The sequence below is a fragment of the Fukomys damarensis genome, unplaced genomic scaffold (assembly GCF_012274545.1).
Source record: "Fukomys damarensis isolate Sample0158 unplaced genomic scaffold, DMR_v1.0_HiC HiC_scaffold_22, whole genome shotgun sequence".
Taxonomy (NCBI): domain Eukaryota; kingdom Metazoa; phylum Chordata; class Mammalia; order Rodentia; family Bathyergidae; genus Fukomys; species Fukomys damarensis.
The window spans coordinates 25552153-25569418 of NW_022900934.1; the positions used below are offsets into that span (position 1 = coordinate 25552153).

General features: G+C 47.2%; 1 protein-coding gene across 11 annotated transcripts in view; it reads right to left on the reverse strand.

The window, feature by feature from the left end:
- Positions 1-17266, reverse strand: part of Efcab8 (EF-hand calcium binding domain 8) — a 78615-nt gene that overhangs the window by 21989 nt on the left and 39360 nt on the right. For 8 of the 11 annotated variants that reach the window (XM_010628419.2, XM_033767043.1, XM_033767041.1 and 5 more), the window contains 11 exons: positions 16587-16654; positions 16019-16170; positions 14580-14717; positions 13350-13460; positions 11949-12176; positions 11508-11578; positions 8818-9022; positions 7775-7972; positions 6457-6591; positions 1866-2084; positions 1064-1222 (listed from right to left, as the gene is read on the reverse strand). In XM_010628419.2, coding sequence (XP_010626721.1) covers positions 1064-1222; positions 1866-2084; positions 6457-6591; positions 7775-7972; positions 8818-9022; positions 11508-11578; positions 11949-12176; positions 13350-13460; positions 14580-14717; positions 16019-16170; positions 16587-16654 — 1684 coding nt within the window. The remainder of the gene's footprint in view (positions 1-1063; positions 1223-1865; positions 2085-6456; positions 6592-7774; positions 7973-8817; positions 9023-11507; positions 11579-11948; positions 12177-13349; positions 13461-14579; positions 14718-16018; positions 16171-16586; positions 16655-17266) is intronic. The other 3 variants (XM_033767044.1, XM_033767045.1, XM_033767048.1) reach the window with 3 other exon arrangements.

Sequence of the window (17266 nt, forward strand, 5' to 3'; positions counted from 1 at the left end):
CCTCCTCCCCTCCCCATCTACAAACACTTTAATTCCATTTTTACGTTTTCTCACATTTTTTCCCTTTCCCTTATTCCCCTTCTCCTACCCTTCCCACTGTCCCTACACCTTTAGCCCTTTTCTTCCTACTTCACATTGCTAATTATCCCATTACGATCTTGAGTACTATTATAGTTTTTCACACCAGAGAAACTATTCAGTATTTACACATGTGTGACTTATTTATTTCACTTAGGAGTATATCCTCAAAATGTATCCATTTTCCTACGAATGAATCTACTTTGTCATTCTTTATGGCTGAGTAGTATTCCATTTTATAGAAAAACCACATCTTCTTTATCCAGTTTCCTACTGATGGGCAAATGGGCTGTTTCCAAGTTTTAGCTATTACAAACTGTGCTGCTGTAAACATAGGTGCGCATATGTCACTGTGATATGATTATTTGCATTCTCCTGATAACTAAGGAGAAGGTGCTTAATTTCACTAGTCATAAAGCAAATATCAACTGATTCTTTTTTTTTTTTAAATAGTACTAGGGGTTAAACCTAAGCCCTTCACGCTGAACTACATCCCCAATCTTTTTTTAAATTTTGAGATAGGATCTTGCTAAGTCACTAAGCTGAACTTGCAATTCTCCTGTCTCAGCCTCTCAGAGGGCTGGGATCTACCACCACGTGGCTAAATATCAAGGGATTTTGCACCCTGTTAATGTATTACTTATTCAGAAAATATATAGATATTTTGTCTTTTTAGAAAAACTCCTGAGTCCAGAGTCCACCTACATCCACCTACAAAGAGCAAAGCACATGGATAGGGTGCGTGCACATGTATGTGTGTATACAAAGCATATATATGTGTACAGGGATATCTGGTGTGTGTATAGTTGTGTCTCACTACTAATCCTGGCCTCTGATTAACAGATTCTTCCACAAAAGCCAATCATGAAAAGGAAACATGAAAAAAACCATAATCTCACTAAGAGAAAGAACCACAGTCCCAGCTTAGTAGGGCTTCAAAAGTACTTTTATGAGCAACACCCGCCCCCTCCCGTAATCTCCCTACCTCCTTCTCCTGCAGAGGAATGTAGTATGGAATACTGGTCTGGAGCCGATCAGGAATTAAGAACCGGAACTTGTTCTCTGTTTCAGTGGGAATCTTCACCCCACTAGATTGGGGTAGCCGATGGCCAACAAATGTGCAGTAATCCTTGATGTCCCATATCTAGGCACAAAGTCTGGGTTAGTTGCAAAGCGCTATCTCTCTCTCTCTCTCTCTCTCTCTCTCTCTCTGTCTCTCTCTCTCAGTACCAGGGATCGAATTCAGGACCTTGCACTTGTGAGGCAGGCGGTGGAACCACTGAGCCCTGAGCATAGCACTCTTTGAGCCCACCCCCAGGTCAGTCTGTGGGTCCCTCCCAGACTATTCCTCTTTACTTTGGGAGCAGTTCTTAGTTACACCTCTGAAATAAATAGCTACTCAGGGCCAGAAAGGGACAAAGGCAGATCCACTGATTAGCAGGCAGAGGGAGTGTAGCTGATTGAAGCACAAGACACTCCTGCCTCACGTCTCACCACAAAGCACAAGACAGCTGATCACAGATGAGCTACACCACTGCGAGGTGAGGGAGAAGTGCGAGGACAATGCTGGGCCATGGGCTCCTGAGGAAAGCTTCTTCGGGGCATTTCACTGGGCACATCAGAGCAGGGGAGGGCTCCTAAATATCCCACCCTATTCCCCCCACTGTTTTACAAATGACTCCAAACCCAGGTGGAATAGGAACTAAGCCAGAGCTACACATACCAAAGAGGTAACCAGAAGCTTGGCTGGCCCCAGACCCTCAATCTCAACAAGGGTTCTTCCTTACCTTGATGCGTCCTTTACAATCTCCTGTGATAAGGATCCAGTCGTTTTCATCAGTGGCCATGGCACCCACAACATCCCCATTATCTTCAAGGTCCACGGGGAACTTCCCTAGCAGACCTCCATTCCCATGGATGGAGCAAGCATAGATGTAGCCATTGATGCAGCTGCTCAGCATGGCCGCCGTATGTGGCAGGCGAGGCCTGGTCTGCAGGAAAATGATCTATGCAAGAGAGCAGGGCTGTGAGCCAGGGCTTACTCTGGCCTCTGTCACATATTGCTGAGGGTCCTGGGAAAGTTCCCATACCCAACTGGTCTCACAGTTTCTAAGATGCCCTTTCCTATCTACCTGGTGGTAACATCATCATACAGGAGCATGAGCTACTTGAGGGTAGGGATTTTTAACCAAAAAATGGTTAGAACTAATAACTCACTTCAGCAAAGTCACAGGATACAGTTAGTACACAAAAATCAGTTGCATTTATATACACTAACAATGAACAATTTGAAAAAAATAAAAACAACTTCATTTACATTTATAATAGCATCAATAGAATAAAATACTTAAAATTAACTTAACCAAGGAAGTAAAATATTTGTATAATAAAAGCTACAAAATAGTGCTGAAAGAAATTAAAGAGGACATAAATGGAAACATCATAGTGGATTGGAAGACTTACTGCTGTTAAGATATCAATACTGGGCCAGGGATTTGACTCAGTGGACACCATGCCTGCCTTGCAAGTGCAAGGTCCCGAGTTCAATCCCTGGCGCACACACACATACACACACACACACAAACACACACAAATTATATATATATATATATATATATATATATATCAATACTACTCAAAACAATCTACTAATTAAATGCAATACTTATCAGAAATCTAATGATATTTTTCACAGAACGAGAAAAGTGTGTCCTAAAATTCATATGTAATCTCAAGGAAACCTGAGTAGACAAAACAATTTTGAAAACAAAGAACAAAGCTTGAGGGCCCACATTTCCTGACATCAAAACTTACTAGTAAGCTGTAATAACCAAAACAGCATGGTGATATACACAGACAGACATATACAGATCAATGGAATAAAATAGCCCGGAAATAAGTCTGCATAAAAAGTCAAATGAATTTTGACAAGAGTTCTAAGACTATGAGGAAAAGACAGTATTTTCAACAAATGGCTCTGTAAAAATTAGTTATTTACATGCAAAAGAATGAAGTTCATGCTGGGTGTGGTGGCGCACACCTATAATCCCAGCATTTAGGAGGCTGAGGCAGAAGGATCACGGTGAGTTTGAGACCAGCCTGAGCTACATAGTGAGTTCCAGGGCAGTCTGAACCACTTAGTGAGACCCTGTCTCAAAAAAAAAAAAAAAAGAATGAAATTCGACTCATATCATATTCAAAAATTAACGCAAAGTGGATTAAAACCAGATTTAAGACCTACAACCAATAAATCCTTAAAAGAGAAAAGGTCAAAAGCTTAACAACAGTGGATTTGACAGTGGCTTCTTTGATATTATACCAAAAACATAGGCAGCAAAAGAAAAAATAGGCAAACTGGGCTTGATAAAAATTTTTAAATGTGTGCATCCAAAGACAGTATCATTGCAGTATTATTGACAATAACTAACCTAGAGAAGAAACCAAACCCAAGTGTCTATTCAGGTGGATAAGCAAAATGCAGTATGTACATACAATGGAATAGTGTTCAGCCTTTAAAAAATAAAGGAAATTCTGATATATGCAAGGTACAATGTAAATGAGTTCAAAGAACATCATGCTAAGTAAGCCAATCATCATAGAATGATTAATATTATTCCAGTTATATGAGCTAGTTGGAGTAGTCAAAATTAAGAGATAGAAAGTAGCTGAAGGAAGAGGGGGAAAGGCAAGTTACTGTTTAATGGACGCCTTTGTCCCATCCTTCCTGAGTCCCTCCCTTCACTAAGGAAAGCCTGGCACCAGACAAGATCCAAAAGCTCTGGACCCTCTCCTGGGCACTATCCTGAAAAGCTGTGTGTTCTGCTCAAAGCCCAGCTCCCCACTCCCGAAGAAGGGACTTGGCTGCTTGTGGAACAGTAGAGAAGGAAGTGGGACACACAGAGGCCTGGAGAGGCAACATCAGCAGGAAGCACTCTTACACACTTGTCCACCAGAGTGTCACACACACTCACACACACACACACACACACACACACTGCCATCATGGTGACTGAAATCTCACCAGCAGACATTCAATCCTTTGTACACATATCCAGTCAAAAATCTGGCCAAGATTCATGATGCAAGACCAGGTTAAAAAAAACCACACAAGAAATTCCCAATAGTAACTGCAAAGAATTAAACTATACAAAGAATTTTTTAAAAAGTCAGAGCCTGAAAATAGACAGACTTGGACTCAAGCATTGGCTCTGCCATTTTCCGGCAGTGAGATTCACAAGCAAGTCATTTCCCCTCTTTGAGCCTGTTTTTGTCTATAAAATGAGAAGAACAGTGCATATCCCCTGGGGTTATTTAAGATAACATAAAAATAATTTATATACACCATCAAGTTCACTGGCTAGCAGATATTAAGAGCTCAATAAATATTAACTGATGCTTATATTATTATTAGGCTGCAGTGTAACACAACATAGCAAAAGCCTTCCAGGGCTGTATTTCTAAGCTTGAGGTTTTACTCCTGGGAAATAGAAAAAAAACATCTGAAATGTATGTACAAAGATGTCACTGCAGTGATTTCTACAAAGCCAAAACCTAGAAACTTAATCATCTGCCAGTGATGGGAGACACTGGATAAACTACATGGTGGATGCCAGAACACCCCATGGCTAGAAAAGGAAGGCTGAGACTCCAAAAACACCATCATGAAGATAGACAGAGGCCCAGGAGGCACCAGGTGAGAGGGAGCAAGGGGCAGAATATGTAGGAGAGATCCCTGTATTTACACATATACAGTCATACATTTATGTGCTTGTATATGCTCAGAAAAAAAGGCCTGGAAGGCTAACCATATAGATCCCTCTGGAGACTGAGGAGGTGGATAGCCATCCTTTAATTTTATACACTCTTACAGAGATTAAATGTTATAGTTTTAATGAAGGACATATATCACTTTATAATTACAGAGACAGACAAAAAATTGTGGAGTGGAGGGAGGGAGGGAGGGGAAGAGGGAGAACACAGAGACAGGTTCTTTCTTGAACCTTCCAAGTACGCTTTCCTGAGAGAGCCTTGTACTTCCTGTCCACTCTGCCAGGGTCACCACCCTCCCAGATAACAGGAGGGCATGGTCCTCGCTGCTTCAGGATGTTACAGCAGCAGCGCTGGCCCCACCACCCACACCCATCCTCCCTTCTTCCCAGCTTCCTTGTTCACTTGCTCACTCCATGTGTCGCACCGACCACAGTGCCACTTCCACGAGGATAGGGATTGGCCTCCGTCCACCACGACCTCCCCAGAGCCCGGCGCGGTAGATGCTCAATGAATAACCACCTGTGCCCTGACAGCACAAGTCATCACCAGCCTGAGAGGAGTCACAGATTTAAAGGGCTGAGCTTGCTGGCAGTCCTGCCCCGAGGACCGTCCCTGCAGCGTATGCACACAGTGTCCAGCGTGTACAGGGAGGGCACTCAGCGCGACGCTCTTCAGAAAAGCCAAGAACTGGCGTTACCTACATGTCTGTCAATAGAAGACTGGTGTAAAGTTCATGCAATGCCCACATGGTGGGGTACTACGCAACCAAAAGAAGAGCGAAATGAAACATGAAAACATATCCACAAAACATACATGATTTTAAAATGGTTTGGGTCTAGCCCAGTGACAGAGTGCTTGCCTAGCTTATGTGTAACCCTAGGCTCAATCCCCAGCACTGAAAAAAAAAAAGGCAAGACACAGCTAAAATTTGTAATTTTATAGCACTGTTAGCAGTAACTACTACTACTGGGAATGAGATGGGGAGGAAAGAGGAAGATGAAATCTTTTTCCGTAAATACTGCTTATTATTAACTAGCATTAGTACTTCTTGAAGCTATTTAAAGATATTTTGAAGAGAGTTAAAGAAAAACATTCAGAACCTGGTGGCAGGAACAGGAGCCCCCAGCTGTCCACCCATCACTGGAGGACCAGCTCCAAGGGGTCCTTGTTCTCAGTCCCTAGTCCCCACAGCATGCCCTACCACAGCTGTGATGCTTTTTTCAGGAACGGGAGAAATATCACAGTGAAAGAGTACTCAGGGTCAGAAAGGGGAAGGGAAGAGAAGAGACAAGGACAGAGACGAACCAGCATCACTCATACACACACAAAGCACCCCTGCAGGCAGGGGAGGTCATTCCAACAGCGGGATCTGGAAATGCCATTCTGCCCCAGCCCAACCCCCAACCAGGAGGGGATCCTGCTCCCCTCGGTGGGCACCCCTGCCCCTGGAGAACACTCCTCAGTCACTGCAGCCCTGACTCCAGGACTCTGCACAGCACCATCCTCTCTGCAATGCCCCTCTGGCTCTAGAGTGAGTCCAGCTGGGCTCCTCGTCCAGCGGGCCCAGCCCAACCATGACTGCCCACACCACGGCTAAGCATGGCCAACCTTCTCCACTGATGCATTGGATTGCAGCAACATTTTCTTCTGGGGTTCCTTTCTTCTCATTTCAGTCTCTTTGTAAAATGACCCTTTGTCAAGGTACCTGTTTGACGACTTGGATCTCCCAGTGCTGAAACATATCTGGAAAGAAAGCAAGGCCTCTCAGGTCACATAAGGGTGCCTTCCTTCCCCATGAGGGACAGAGACCAGAGGCAGATGACCAGTGGCCGCCCCGTGATGCCCACAGTAGATACTATACCCTGTAAAGCCCAGCAGCCTATCTGGTATGTGTTAGGCTTTAGACTCTCTAAGGCTGGGGAATCTCCCTTTTTCAGCGACAAGTAATTTTGCTGTCTAGAACAGATACTTGATTTTGCCTTTGCAGAAGACCCTTTCTTTGTCATGGAAATGGTTACCTGGCTAAAAATGAGGCCAAAGAGGCCTACTATTGTTCTAGAAGCTCCAAAGGCAGTGGCATAATCCTGATCCTTCTACAATGGCATGAGTGTCTTAGGGTATTGTAAAGGGCGAGCCTTTCCGAGGAACTACTCCCAGCAGATCATTCTGGAGCTGGCTCTACACTGCCATACGTTTGCAATGACCTTTTTTTTTTTTTTCTTTTTTCCTTTTTCTTTTTGTAGAAGGTGTGTGAAGCAGGAATGAGAACTTAATTGCAGAAACTGGACTGGCCCCTCCAAAAGAGGTCCACACAAAAGAGCTCTGGACTCATCACTGAGATAACGTCATCACTGTGGGAAGACCATGTCCAGCCACCCTGCAGTCAGGAGGCAATAGTTTCTCCTGCTCCTTCTCTCTACCCTTACAAGAGAACTCTCAGGCATTCTCGTTCCTTTTAGAAGAGCCAATCCTGGGGAACATGTCCAAGAGAGCTCAGAGGAAGAGGACAGTGCTTTGCCGCATCTTGGCTCAGGCCTTTGTGGCCTGGGCTCCAAGGAGGCTTGGCTTGCAGGAACCCCCACAAGTACTGCTGGGCCAGCAACTGGTACTCAGACTCGAGGACTAAATCAGCAGCTCAGTCTCTAGCATCTACTTTTAGGTTTTCAGGCTGGCGGTCTCCTCAGGGACTCTTAAATTTTCAGGCTCTGGAGCCTTGTGTGGCAGCGCTCTGGGAAGCAACCGTCCCCAGGCCTGTGGCAGCGCAGCAGGTTACATACAATGGGACTACAACAGAAAGGTACTTTGCCTGCCTGTCATGCTCCAAACAAGTGAGTGGATAGGAAAGCACCTTTTCTAGACACCCTGGGAAAAGTGTACCTGAATACGGAAACAAACACCAAAGACGGGGGGAGAGGTTCTCTCTCACCTGCTGGGACAGAGGCCTTTCTGGTTCCTTGGAGCCTGAGTGTTTCATCCCCACAGGAGCTGACATGAGGGTCCGTCTGTGGCTGGTCCTCCTGCCAGGGCAAGGGAGCCGCTCGGAGGCCTTATGTGCCCACATCTTCTCCACGCAGGTTTTGCTAAGCCCTTGGCTGCTATCCACACATACCTCTGCTTCTTCCACCTGTACCAGGAAGAAAGCATCCCTGAAGGCACTGTAACATCCTAGAGGGAAACTCCCCAGCCCAATACCAATAACTCTGGATCTTATAGTTGTCTGAGGACTTGCTTTCTAGAAACCTTTCACCCTTAAAGCCCTCAGAGCAAAGCTTTTAACACCATCCCTGCACCTACCACTAATGTCCTAAGTCCCCAAAGGTACAGCATGGCTACTGTTGGCAGCTCTATCTCCTCATCTGTAAAATGGGCAGTGGTTTCCAAAGCTGTTCATGCTTGTTTCTAATCTGAGGAAAATCCCAAGTGTAAAAGATACAAAACACTGAGCCATTCTGGGGGAAGCCTCATTCACCAGAGCCCCTCAACCCTGCACGTCTTCCTAGCACAGCTGAATACTACACACGGTGACCCCTTAGGACCCTGCCAACTTTAGTCTTCTATGATGTAGTAATTCCAAGCCTGTAGTTTCCTAGGTCCCCACCGTAAGTCTGGGGCGCTCAGAGCAGTAACATGTAACAGTTATGAGTAAAATGGGAGCTTCCGCCAACAAGCGAGTAATTTATGAGAAATGACAGGACTAGAGCCACCAGTCAGACTGCCTGAGCCTGGCTCTACACGTTCTTGGCTATGTGGCCTTAGACAAGGTGTTTATCTCTTTGTGCCTCAGCTTTCTCATCTATCAAATGGATATAATCATAGAAACTACCATGTATCCTCGCAGCTTCCAGCCCCTCCAGAATACATCACTTGCCCTCTGCTTCCCAGAGTGCGTCCCGCCCTCCCTCCCTTCCTCAATCCTGGCCCCCAGCTGAGACAAAAGTGAGAGGGAGGGTGTTCCTGCTGAGACTGTACCTTCACAGGCTGCAAGGGTAAGGGGCTCACGGAGGCATTGAAATTCAAGATGGGCTTCAACATGTTGACGTTCCAGAAGAGGATGTCCCCATTGTAGGAGGAAGTCCCAAGGAACTGGTTCTGGTACTTAGCCATGCAGAGCACATCTTCCATGTGGAAGGTCTGCCAGTGATGGCACAAGAGCACTGGCTTGGTCTTGTGGAACCTGTAAACGTGGCCAGGGACGAGAGGGCAACAAGCGCAGCCTTTAATGCTCTTTGAGGAGAACCATGGCCCTTCAGACGTTGTGAGACAGCTCAGAAGAGAAGCTCTGGGGCACTGGAGCTTGAAGCCCTGCCTCACTTAACCTCATTTCCTAAACTCTCTCCATGTGCCTACTATAAAGGGCCTGTCAACAGGCTTCCAGGCTATTATCCCTAATCCCCCCATTCAGATACCCCGTTAAGGATTAGGGTAAAGCAGGGAAATCACAGCCCCACAAAGGCCCTCTGAAAAGGAAGGACCTTGCATGTGGTGTTCCACCCTGTGGAGTGATCCTGTCCCAAATGCTCCCTTGTTACCGCTCCTATGATCACCCTTCAGATCCACCAACCCATGACCCATTCCAATGGCTCCCCAGGACTAGATTAGGCTTCCACCTCTACTCCCTGTAGGGATTTCTATTTTTTTCATATCACAGTATACTTTACAAGTGAAATTATTTGACTACTTCACATAGGCTGTGTTCCCCCCAAATTCCCTCCCAACCTAATCCCCAGTGGGATGGAATGTGGAGGTGGGGCCTTTGAGAGGCGATTAAGTCACAAGAGTAGAGTCCTCATAAATGAGACTGGTGCCCTTATAAAAAGAGGTATGGTGGCTCACATCTGTAATCCTAGCTACGTGGGAGGGTGAGGCACACACTACTTCTGTTTCTTGAGAAAGACATCAATCTTGGGTGTGATGAACTAGCTCAGCTGGCCCAATGGACTGATATTAGCACAGTCTGAGGCCTAGGAGAATATATTTTGCATATGAGAAGGACATAAATTTGTAGAAACCAGAAGAGGAATACATGGGAGAATTTCATATTCTCCCAAAATTCATGTAATAAAACTACTTCAACAGCTGGGCACAGTGGCACACACCCATAATCCCAGCACTCTTGAGGCTGAGGCAGGAGGATCACCTCAACTTTGAGGCTAGCCTGGGCTACACAGTGAGTTCAAGATTCAAGGTCAGCCTGAACTACATAGTGAGAACATGTCTCAAAAAACCTATTTCCCAGGGCTGGGGATTTATCTCAGTGGTACCACACCTGCCTGACAAGCACAAGGTCTTGAGTTCGATTCCAGTACCACCAAAAAAAAAAAAACAAAAAAAACCCTATTTTCCAATGTGCGGGTACTGGTGATCAAGTCTTTGAAAGATGATGAGGTCATGAGCGTGGAGCCCCAACATGGGATTTGGTTCCCTTATAAAAGAGGCCCCAGAGAGATCCCTCAGCCCCTCCACTGGGTAAGTTTATAACACAAAGACAGCTTTCAGGTTGGAAGTGTAGCTCGGTGGTAGAGTGCATGCCCAGCATGTGAAAGGCCTGTGTTCCATCACCAACACCACAAAAGCAGAAGAGGAAAAAAAAAGACAAATTTCCATGAAGCAGGAAGTGGGTCCTCACCAGGCACCAAACCTGCTGGCACCTTGGTCTGCCTCAAGAACTGCGCAAAATAAATTTCTGAAGTTTATAGCCACGTGATCTGATATCCTGTTACAGCAGTCCAAACAAGACATTCCCCCACAGAGATGCTCCAGGAGGACGGAGGCTCTGTCACCCTTTTTTTTTTTTAAGAGAAGGCATTTTATTATAGTTCCTCAAAAGGCTAAAGACAGGAGGAACCTTCTTAATAAGGGGTCAAGAAACTACAAAGAGCTATTTCATTAAAAATCAAGTCATTTAAAATATTTTAAGATGTAAGATAAGCAGGACCCTTAGACACATGCCAGCTTCTAACATGTCCAGCAGCTGAAGCCACAATTTCTGAGCATTATTTTTGCTTCTAAAATCTCAGGTGGAGAAAGAGGACTGGAGCAGCTTTTAAAGCAGGAATTTTGCTCTTAAGGTCGCAAATGATAGTTTCCACAATGTGTGAGTTTGCTCTTCCTGATCCTTCCGAGGAGACATTCTGTTCACATGCATGATGTTCTTTGTCTTTTGTAGCAAATGGACGACAGGGCACAATACAGACCGCAGGTATTGTAGCATAAACGTCTGACAACATTGATGTAAAGATTTCAGATTCAAAATGGAGCAGGTCCCCTGGAAGAACCTCAGTCCTGGTTTCACACTCACTGGTATGGTAGAGAAACTCACAGAATCCTGGCTGCTCTCCAGAGCAAGACCAAGTCAGGGGAAAAAGGAGAAGCAGCTTTCCAAACACCAGGAAAACCTCCATCTGATCAGAGCCCAGAGTAGCCCTCAGCTGGGGAATCATTCTTGCTTACACTCACCCCCAGCATGTGGCTAGGATATATCAGCCTTAATGAAGGATGAACGAATGGATAGATGAGTAGAGGGAGCAGTGGTCACTGCCCACCACTAATTTTGTGCTCAGTATGCCACACACTAGGAAAGCTAGGAGTAGAGAGATCAACATAGAGTGAGAGAGATCAACACTTGCCTTATCTACTCACCACTCACGCTTGCTACTCACATGAAACTGGTGATCCTCTTACTCCATCCTGTCATGTAGTACACTTTGTTCATATGGACAATGCCACTAATCTGTTGAAGATAGAAGAAAACGAAACTAAAGCTCTTCCAAGACCATAGCACTGGGCCCCAAGTGTCTTTCTCAATGTACCAAGCAAAAAGCTAAAACTCAATGATGACAATTCCCTCAAATTAATACCGGCATTAATTTTCAGCATGCTTTCACACCACATTATCTAACTTAATGGACCTAGACCATTGAATTCTATAACACTGCTGCCTGTCTTCATTTTTGGCATAAGGACACAAAGACTCGAGCAGGTTTGAAGCCAGGCATTCTGACCATGTCATGCAGCCTTTGGGAGACACACAAAAAATAGCGTGTCCTAGGGTCCCAGGAGCTGTGGTTTGCTTCTGTCTCCAGTTGGCAGAGTAGACTGACCTCCACTTGGTCAGGGTTGGGGAAAGTTAGCAGACACTCTCCAGTGTTGTAGTTCCACATCTTCATTGTGCCATCCAGCAAGCCCGTCAGGAGGCACCGCTCGTACGTGTCCAGGGCCATTGCAGTGAGCTCCACGAGCTGGGCACCGGACACTGAGAACTCCATCATTTTTCTCCCTGTCACGATCTCCCACACACTCACTGTGCCCTGCTGGCAGCCACTCAGCACCTGTTGGGGAGCACATTGCTAAGGCTGCTAGAGGCAAGGATCTCCACTGCCCACAGTGGCCTCCAGTCTGTCAGGGCCACAGCTGGCGCAGCTCTGCCCACCACACAACAAGAAAGCCATTTCCAGGGCTCCCAGCAGCAGCACAAACCATCCCACAAAACAGGTCTCCCCAGCTCTGTGTCACAAAGCAGCACTGTTCTTTTAGAAGGAATCAGCTTAGTAAAGTCCCTGTGAAGTCAGAGTTTATCTTGAGAAAATAAACACTACTTCAGAAAAGATACTTGCTGAAACATCAATCATGACAAAAGCACAAAGGGTGTGTGTGTGTGTGTGTGTGTGTGTGTGTGTGTGTGTATGTAAACTGCCCACTCAGCAGGGAAATGTTGAGAGTAAAGGTTGGTCATGCCAATCAATGAAACACTTTGCTGCCACCACAACTGTTACAATGCAGGAGTAGCCGGTGAAGCTATTTCAGACCAACCCACCTACTGACAACATCCAGAAAAGCTGGGATGATTTTAAAATTAAACAGCATTGAAGAGCCCTAAGGCAGTGAGAGATGCTGGTACAACAGAAAGGCAGAGAGTGAGCTCTGGCCTTGTCCAGCCAACATTTGCCTTTGCAGCTGGCTCAGCCCACCCTGCACAGACCCCAGGCCAGGCAGGAGGTCCCACTGAGAATGGGCAGAGGCCTCAGTAGCCCCATTTTTGCTACTCAGAAATGATTCCACATGCCCATCTGCCTCACCCACTCAAAGACCTCTACTCTGGCCTAGAGCATGGACCAGACCTCCCTCCCTTCCCACATCAAACAGATCCCAGCTGTGGTTTCCCTGGACAGTGGTGTTCTGGAATAGCATCCATACTGGTAACTGCAGAGTTCCCATGACTAGTGTACCATCTCACTTTGAGTAAAGAAGCTGCCTGTCCAGAAATGATCTGAAGCATCAGCTCAGCACGATTCAGAGAAATTAGGAGATACAATGACTGGCACAGGGAGCTCAGAGATTTGGCTTGCAGAACTGCCTCCTGCCTACATCCTGCTGCCCCAGCACCACCACCACGTTCTAACTCTCAGCATCCACATGCAGACACAGGCACACAGGAGCTCTGGGGCCTGGCCTGTGTCACCTGGCATTCCTGCCAGCCTCAGAGGCAAGCCCTACCCACTCACCTGCTTGAAGATCTTGCTGTAGAGGACAGCACACAGGGCTGAATTGTGAGTTGTGGTCTTCCCTAATTTCGTCGGCCCATGAGCCTCCAAGTACCCTTTTAGGATGCCAATCTGCATGAGATAGACAGTGACTAATACCCCTCTGTGACTGGCCATAGGGAGAAATTTCCATAAACTTAAGACATCCTACACTACTCCACAGTGCCCACTCCTGGAATCAGGCCTCCAACCTTGCTGGTCCATCTCACTTCACGACATCCTCACTTAGGTGTTCTCTCCAGGAAGCCTCTCCTGACCAGCCTGGTCCCAGGCTAGGCAGGGAACTCTTTCTGTGCTCCTGAGGTACTTAGAATCTAAGACTTTCAACTTACATAGCACTTTCTACTAAAACTATCTGGTTTTCTTCAACCCTAAAAAGTTAGGATAATGCCTCATTACTATGTTCTCAGCTCTCCACGAAAAGCAAGAGTTGACAGTTTAATGACCTGGAATGAACTTCAAAGTTCTATTGAACAAATGCCAACAGCCAAGATATGGCACCCAGCAAAGATGTACATAAACCCACAACCGTCCTTCTCAATAAACTACTGTCTAGGGGGAGAGCCAGCCAGGTGCACAGGAGGATGGCTGGGTCCCCTCCCAGAGGGGCCTGACCAATAGAGGGTGCAAAGCCTCAGTGGAGCTCAACCACAGATGCCCTCTTCTCCTTTTTCAGCGGAAACTCTCTGTCCCTGCTGGTTACTCTCGCAGCCCCCCAGGCTCCCACTTAGGCACAGTTCCCACCGCCACTCTAGCCAGTCTACCCTTTGTATTTGTCCCAGTTTCTCCTGTCCCCCAGGATTGGACAGGCCTCTCATGGGTACCAGCACAGTCCTAACTGTCTTCCTGACAGCTTACCCAGGGCCTCTCTTTTCAAGAACTGCTCAGGCATGGGCCACGCCTTCCTGGAATTCATTATTTAGCAGGAAACAGTCCCACATCCTGACAGGGCCAAAGGGGCATGTAAGGAGGGTCTTGCTGGGAGAGCCCCAATGAGGGGTGCACAGGTGTCAACTGCACAGATGCAGCAGTGGCAGACGATGGGCTGACCCAGGACCCACCCTCAGGAGGATGCCAGGCCAGGCCAGCAACTTTAGCAATCTCAGGAGGGACAGGGCATGACGTGCTCTTGGCTGTCCCATGGGAACTCAAGAGCCTGGTCATGGTGCCCCTTGTCAGGATGGCACTTACAGAGTAGGTGCTACAGATGAGGGTATTGCCTTTGGTGTTGAAATAGGCACTGGTGATGGGGTAGTTTCCCAGGGCAAACTGCTTCCCAGAGAAGGTCTGGAGGCACACGTAATCCTGCAGGTCCCACACACAGATGTTCTGGGGGTAGGAAACGGCAAGAGGCCCCTAAGGTCCTGTGGATACCCCTGTAAGCAAGCACTTCTAAAGCACACCCACTGTAGGTTTTGATGGGATCACAACTGTGTAATAATCATACAACCCAGGCACATGGTAAACAAAAGCACAGCCTTTAGGCCTCTACCCTACTTAAACTATTAACTCCACAGGCTGAGGATGAAGACAGCGGGAGGCCTGCACCCTATCTCAGGCCTTCACTTGTTCCCACTCCACCTCATGCTAGAAAAGCCAGCCTAAGTCAGAGTGGCTACCAAGAGAGGTTACCAAATGGCCTACCTGTTCCCAGTGTAGCCTGTTTTGCATTCATCTTGAGCTAAAAGAGTATCCCAGGGAAGCTCTATGGAAAGCCCTCCAGGATGCATGTAGTTCACAGGCATCCCCAGCAAGCTGGAAGGGCATATGGACTTGGAGTGCGCCCGACCCAGCCCATACTTTGCCTTTGCATATCACTCATCTTGAGGACTTCAGCGTGCCCAGCCCTATCCTTCCACCCCTCCAGCCCAGATCCTTCATCAGCTCATACGCTGTGGGAGAATTCCAGATAGCAGCATACATGAAGAGGTGCTGGGAAGGGTGGCTCAGTGACCCCAAGAGCCCTGACAGTTCTCCAGCTAATAGCATTAGTCCCAGAAAACAAAGTTGTCCACTGCAGGAGGGCACCCAGAGCTGTCAATCACACCCCACCCTAGCAGGAATGACCTGAGCAGCCAGTAGACAGGACAGTAACCTGAATTAACACTAGCTCAGGAGCAAAGTGCTGGGCCACGTAGTGGGGCTTGGGAGTCACTGCTAGAGTTGAGAGATACAGATCTGGGGTGGGGGTACAGAAGACAGGGGGAGGGCTCACAGGTATCACACATCCACTCTGTTCATACTGCTCTCACTACCTGTTTATTTTCCTATAAACCATTCAGCACCCCAATCTATGAAAGAGGAAGCTGAGACTCAAAAAAGGGACTTGACCAGGGCCACAAAGTAACCAGTCAGGCTGGGCTACATGGATACCAGCTCCAACAGATTCATCAGACCTGGACTCAGGGCCCTTTGAGGGTCATCAAGAGACCCGTGGCCACCTTCATGGTGATCTGCCTTGGGTAGACCCTTTAGGCCTTTGGCCCAGTGTGAGATAATGGGCAAGGACGTTACCACACACCTCTGGGCCCCAGACTCCTCCCCTGGGGCTGGCTGAGCTAGACTATTACTCCCAGGGTAGTGTCATTCCTAAAGGTACAGAAGGGGGGCTGGCTCCATGAGGGCTGCACCTTGTCCCTGGAGATACTGATGAGGATGCTGCTGTTCTTGCTGTCCACGATGATGTGTGTCACTGAGGTCTGATGCCCCTTCATCAGCCACACAGGCCTTTTTGAGATGAAAGGATTCCACAGGCGGATGTGGGAGTCATACCCACCGGTTGCTAGGGTCAATAAATGGCTATTAGCCACCAGGGTCCTACACTGGAGACTGTCTTCCAGAGCGAGACCTTGGACCCAGCCAGGTCTGCCAGATAGGGAGAGGGTCACCATGATCCATTACTGTCCTTCTTGCCCCATCCTCTCCACCACTGTCCCATGCACAGCTAACATCAGTGATGGCAAAATCTATGGCATGCCTCCCACAGTGGGCTTTCTATCATTGAAAACTCTAAAAGGTTAGCCATCACTGGCTTACAACAGCACACCACTGCCTGGTGCCCATGAGTGGTAACCAGCAAAGCAAGACAGGAGGCCAGACCGATACTGTTCCTGGGCTCTAATAATCCTAAAACCTCCATAACCCCTCACACCAGGTCTGCTAGACGAGCAGCATCTGGGGGACATAAAGATAACTTACCCAGGAAGTTCTTGTCTGGGCAGTAGTCAAAGCAAAGAATTCCTTTTCTTAAATTCAGCACTGAAAACCTATAATAGCAAAGGGGTAAAGGTACTGGGAGCAATGGGATGGCTCTGAAGCCATCCTGGGTCATGGAGAAGCTGGAGGCAAAGTCACCCAGGAGGCCTGGGGAAAGTCTTTACCTCTCCACATCCAGGGACAAAAACAGCTTCAGAAATTGCCCAGGGTTCACCCTGCAGCCAAGGCAGGGCCAAGCACTGAAAGCAAAGCAACAGCTGCCAAAACCAGCAGCCTGTGCTTGAGGCACCCCCTTCTAGGTGAGTGTAGGACCAGAAAAGGAACAGCTCTTCACTTGTAAAGACTTCTTCTTCATCCAAGGGCAAACTTCACACAATTTCACATCAACTCTTCTGGACAGGTATCCTCCTAGCTGTGACACAAATCAAGGACAATGGGGGCTCCCCCAGCCAGTGGAGTGGGTGCTACGCCTTCATCATGCACTGGTCCCTTAGCTGGCTGCTATTTCACAGGTCACCGTGATGTACCCTGCCACTGTCCCAAGGTAGGGATGAGACACTAATAGAAGAGTCGGGGATTTAGCTCAGTGGTTCATCCACCTGCCTTGCAAGCACAAGGACCTGAGTTCAATCCCTGGTACAAAAAAAAAAAAAAAAAAAAAA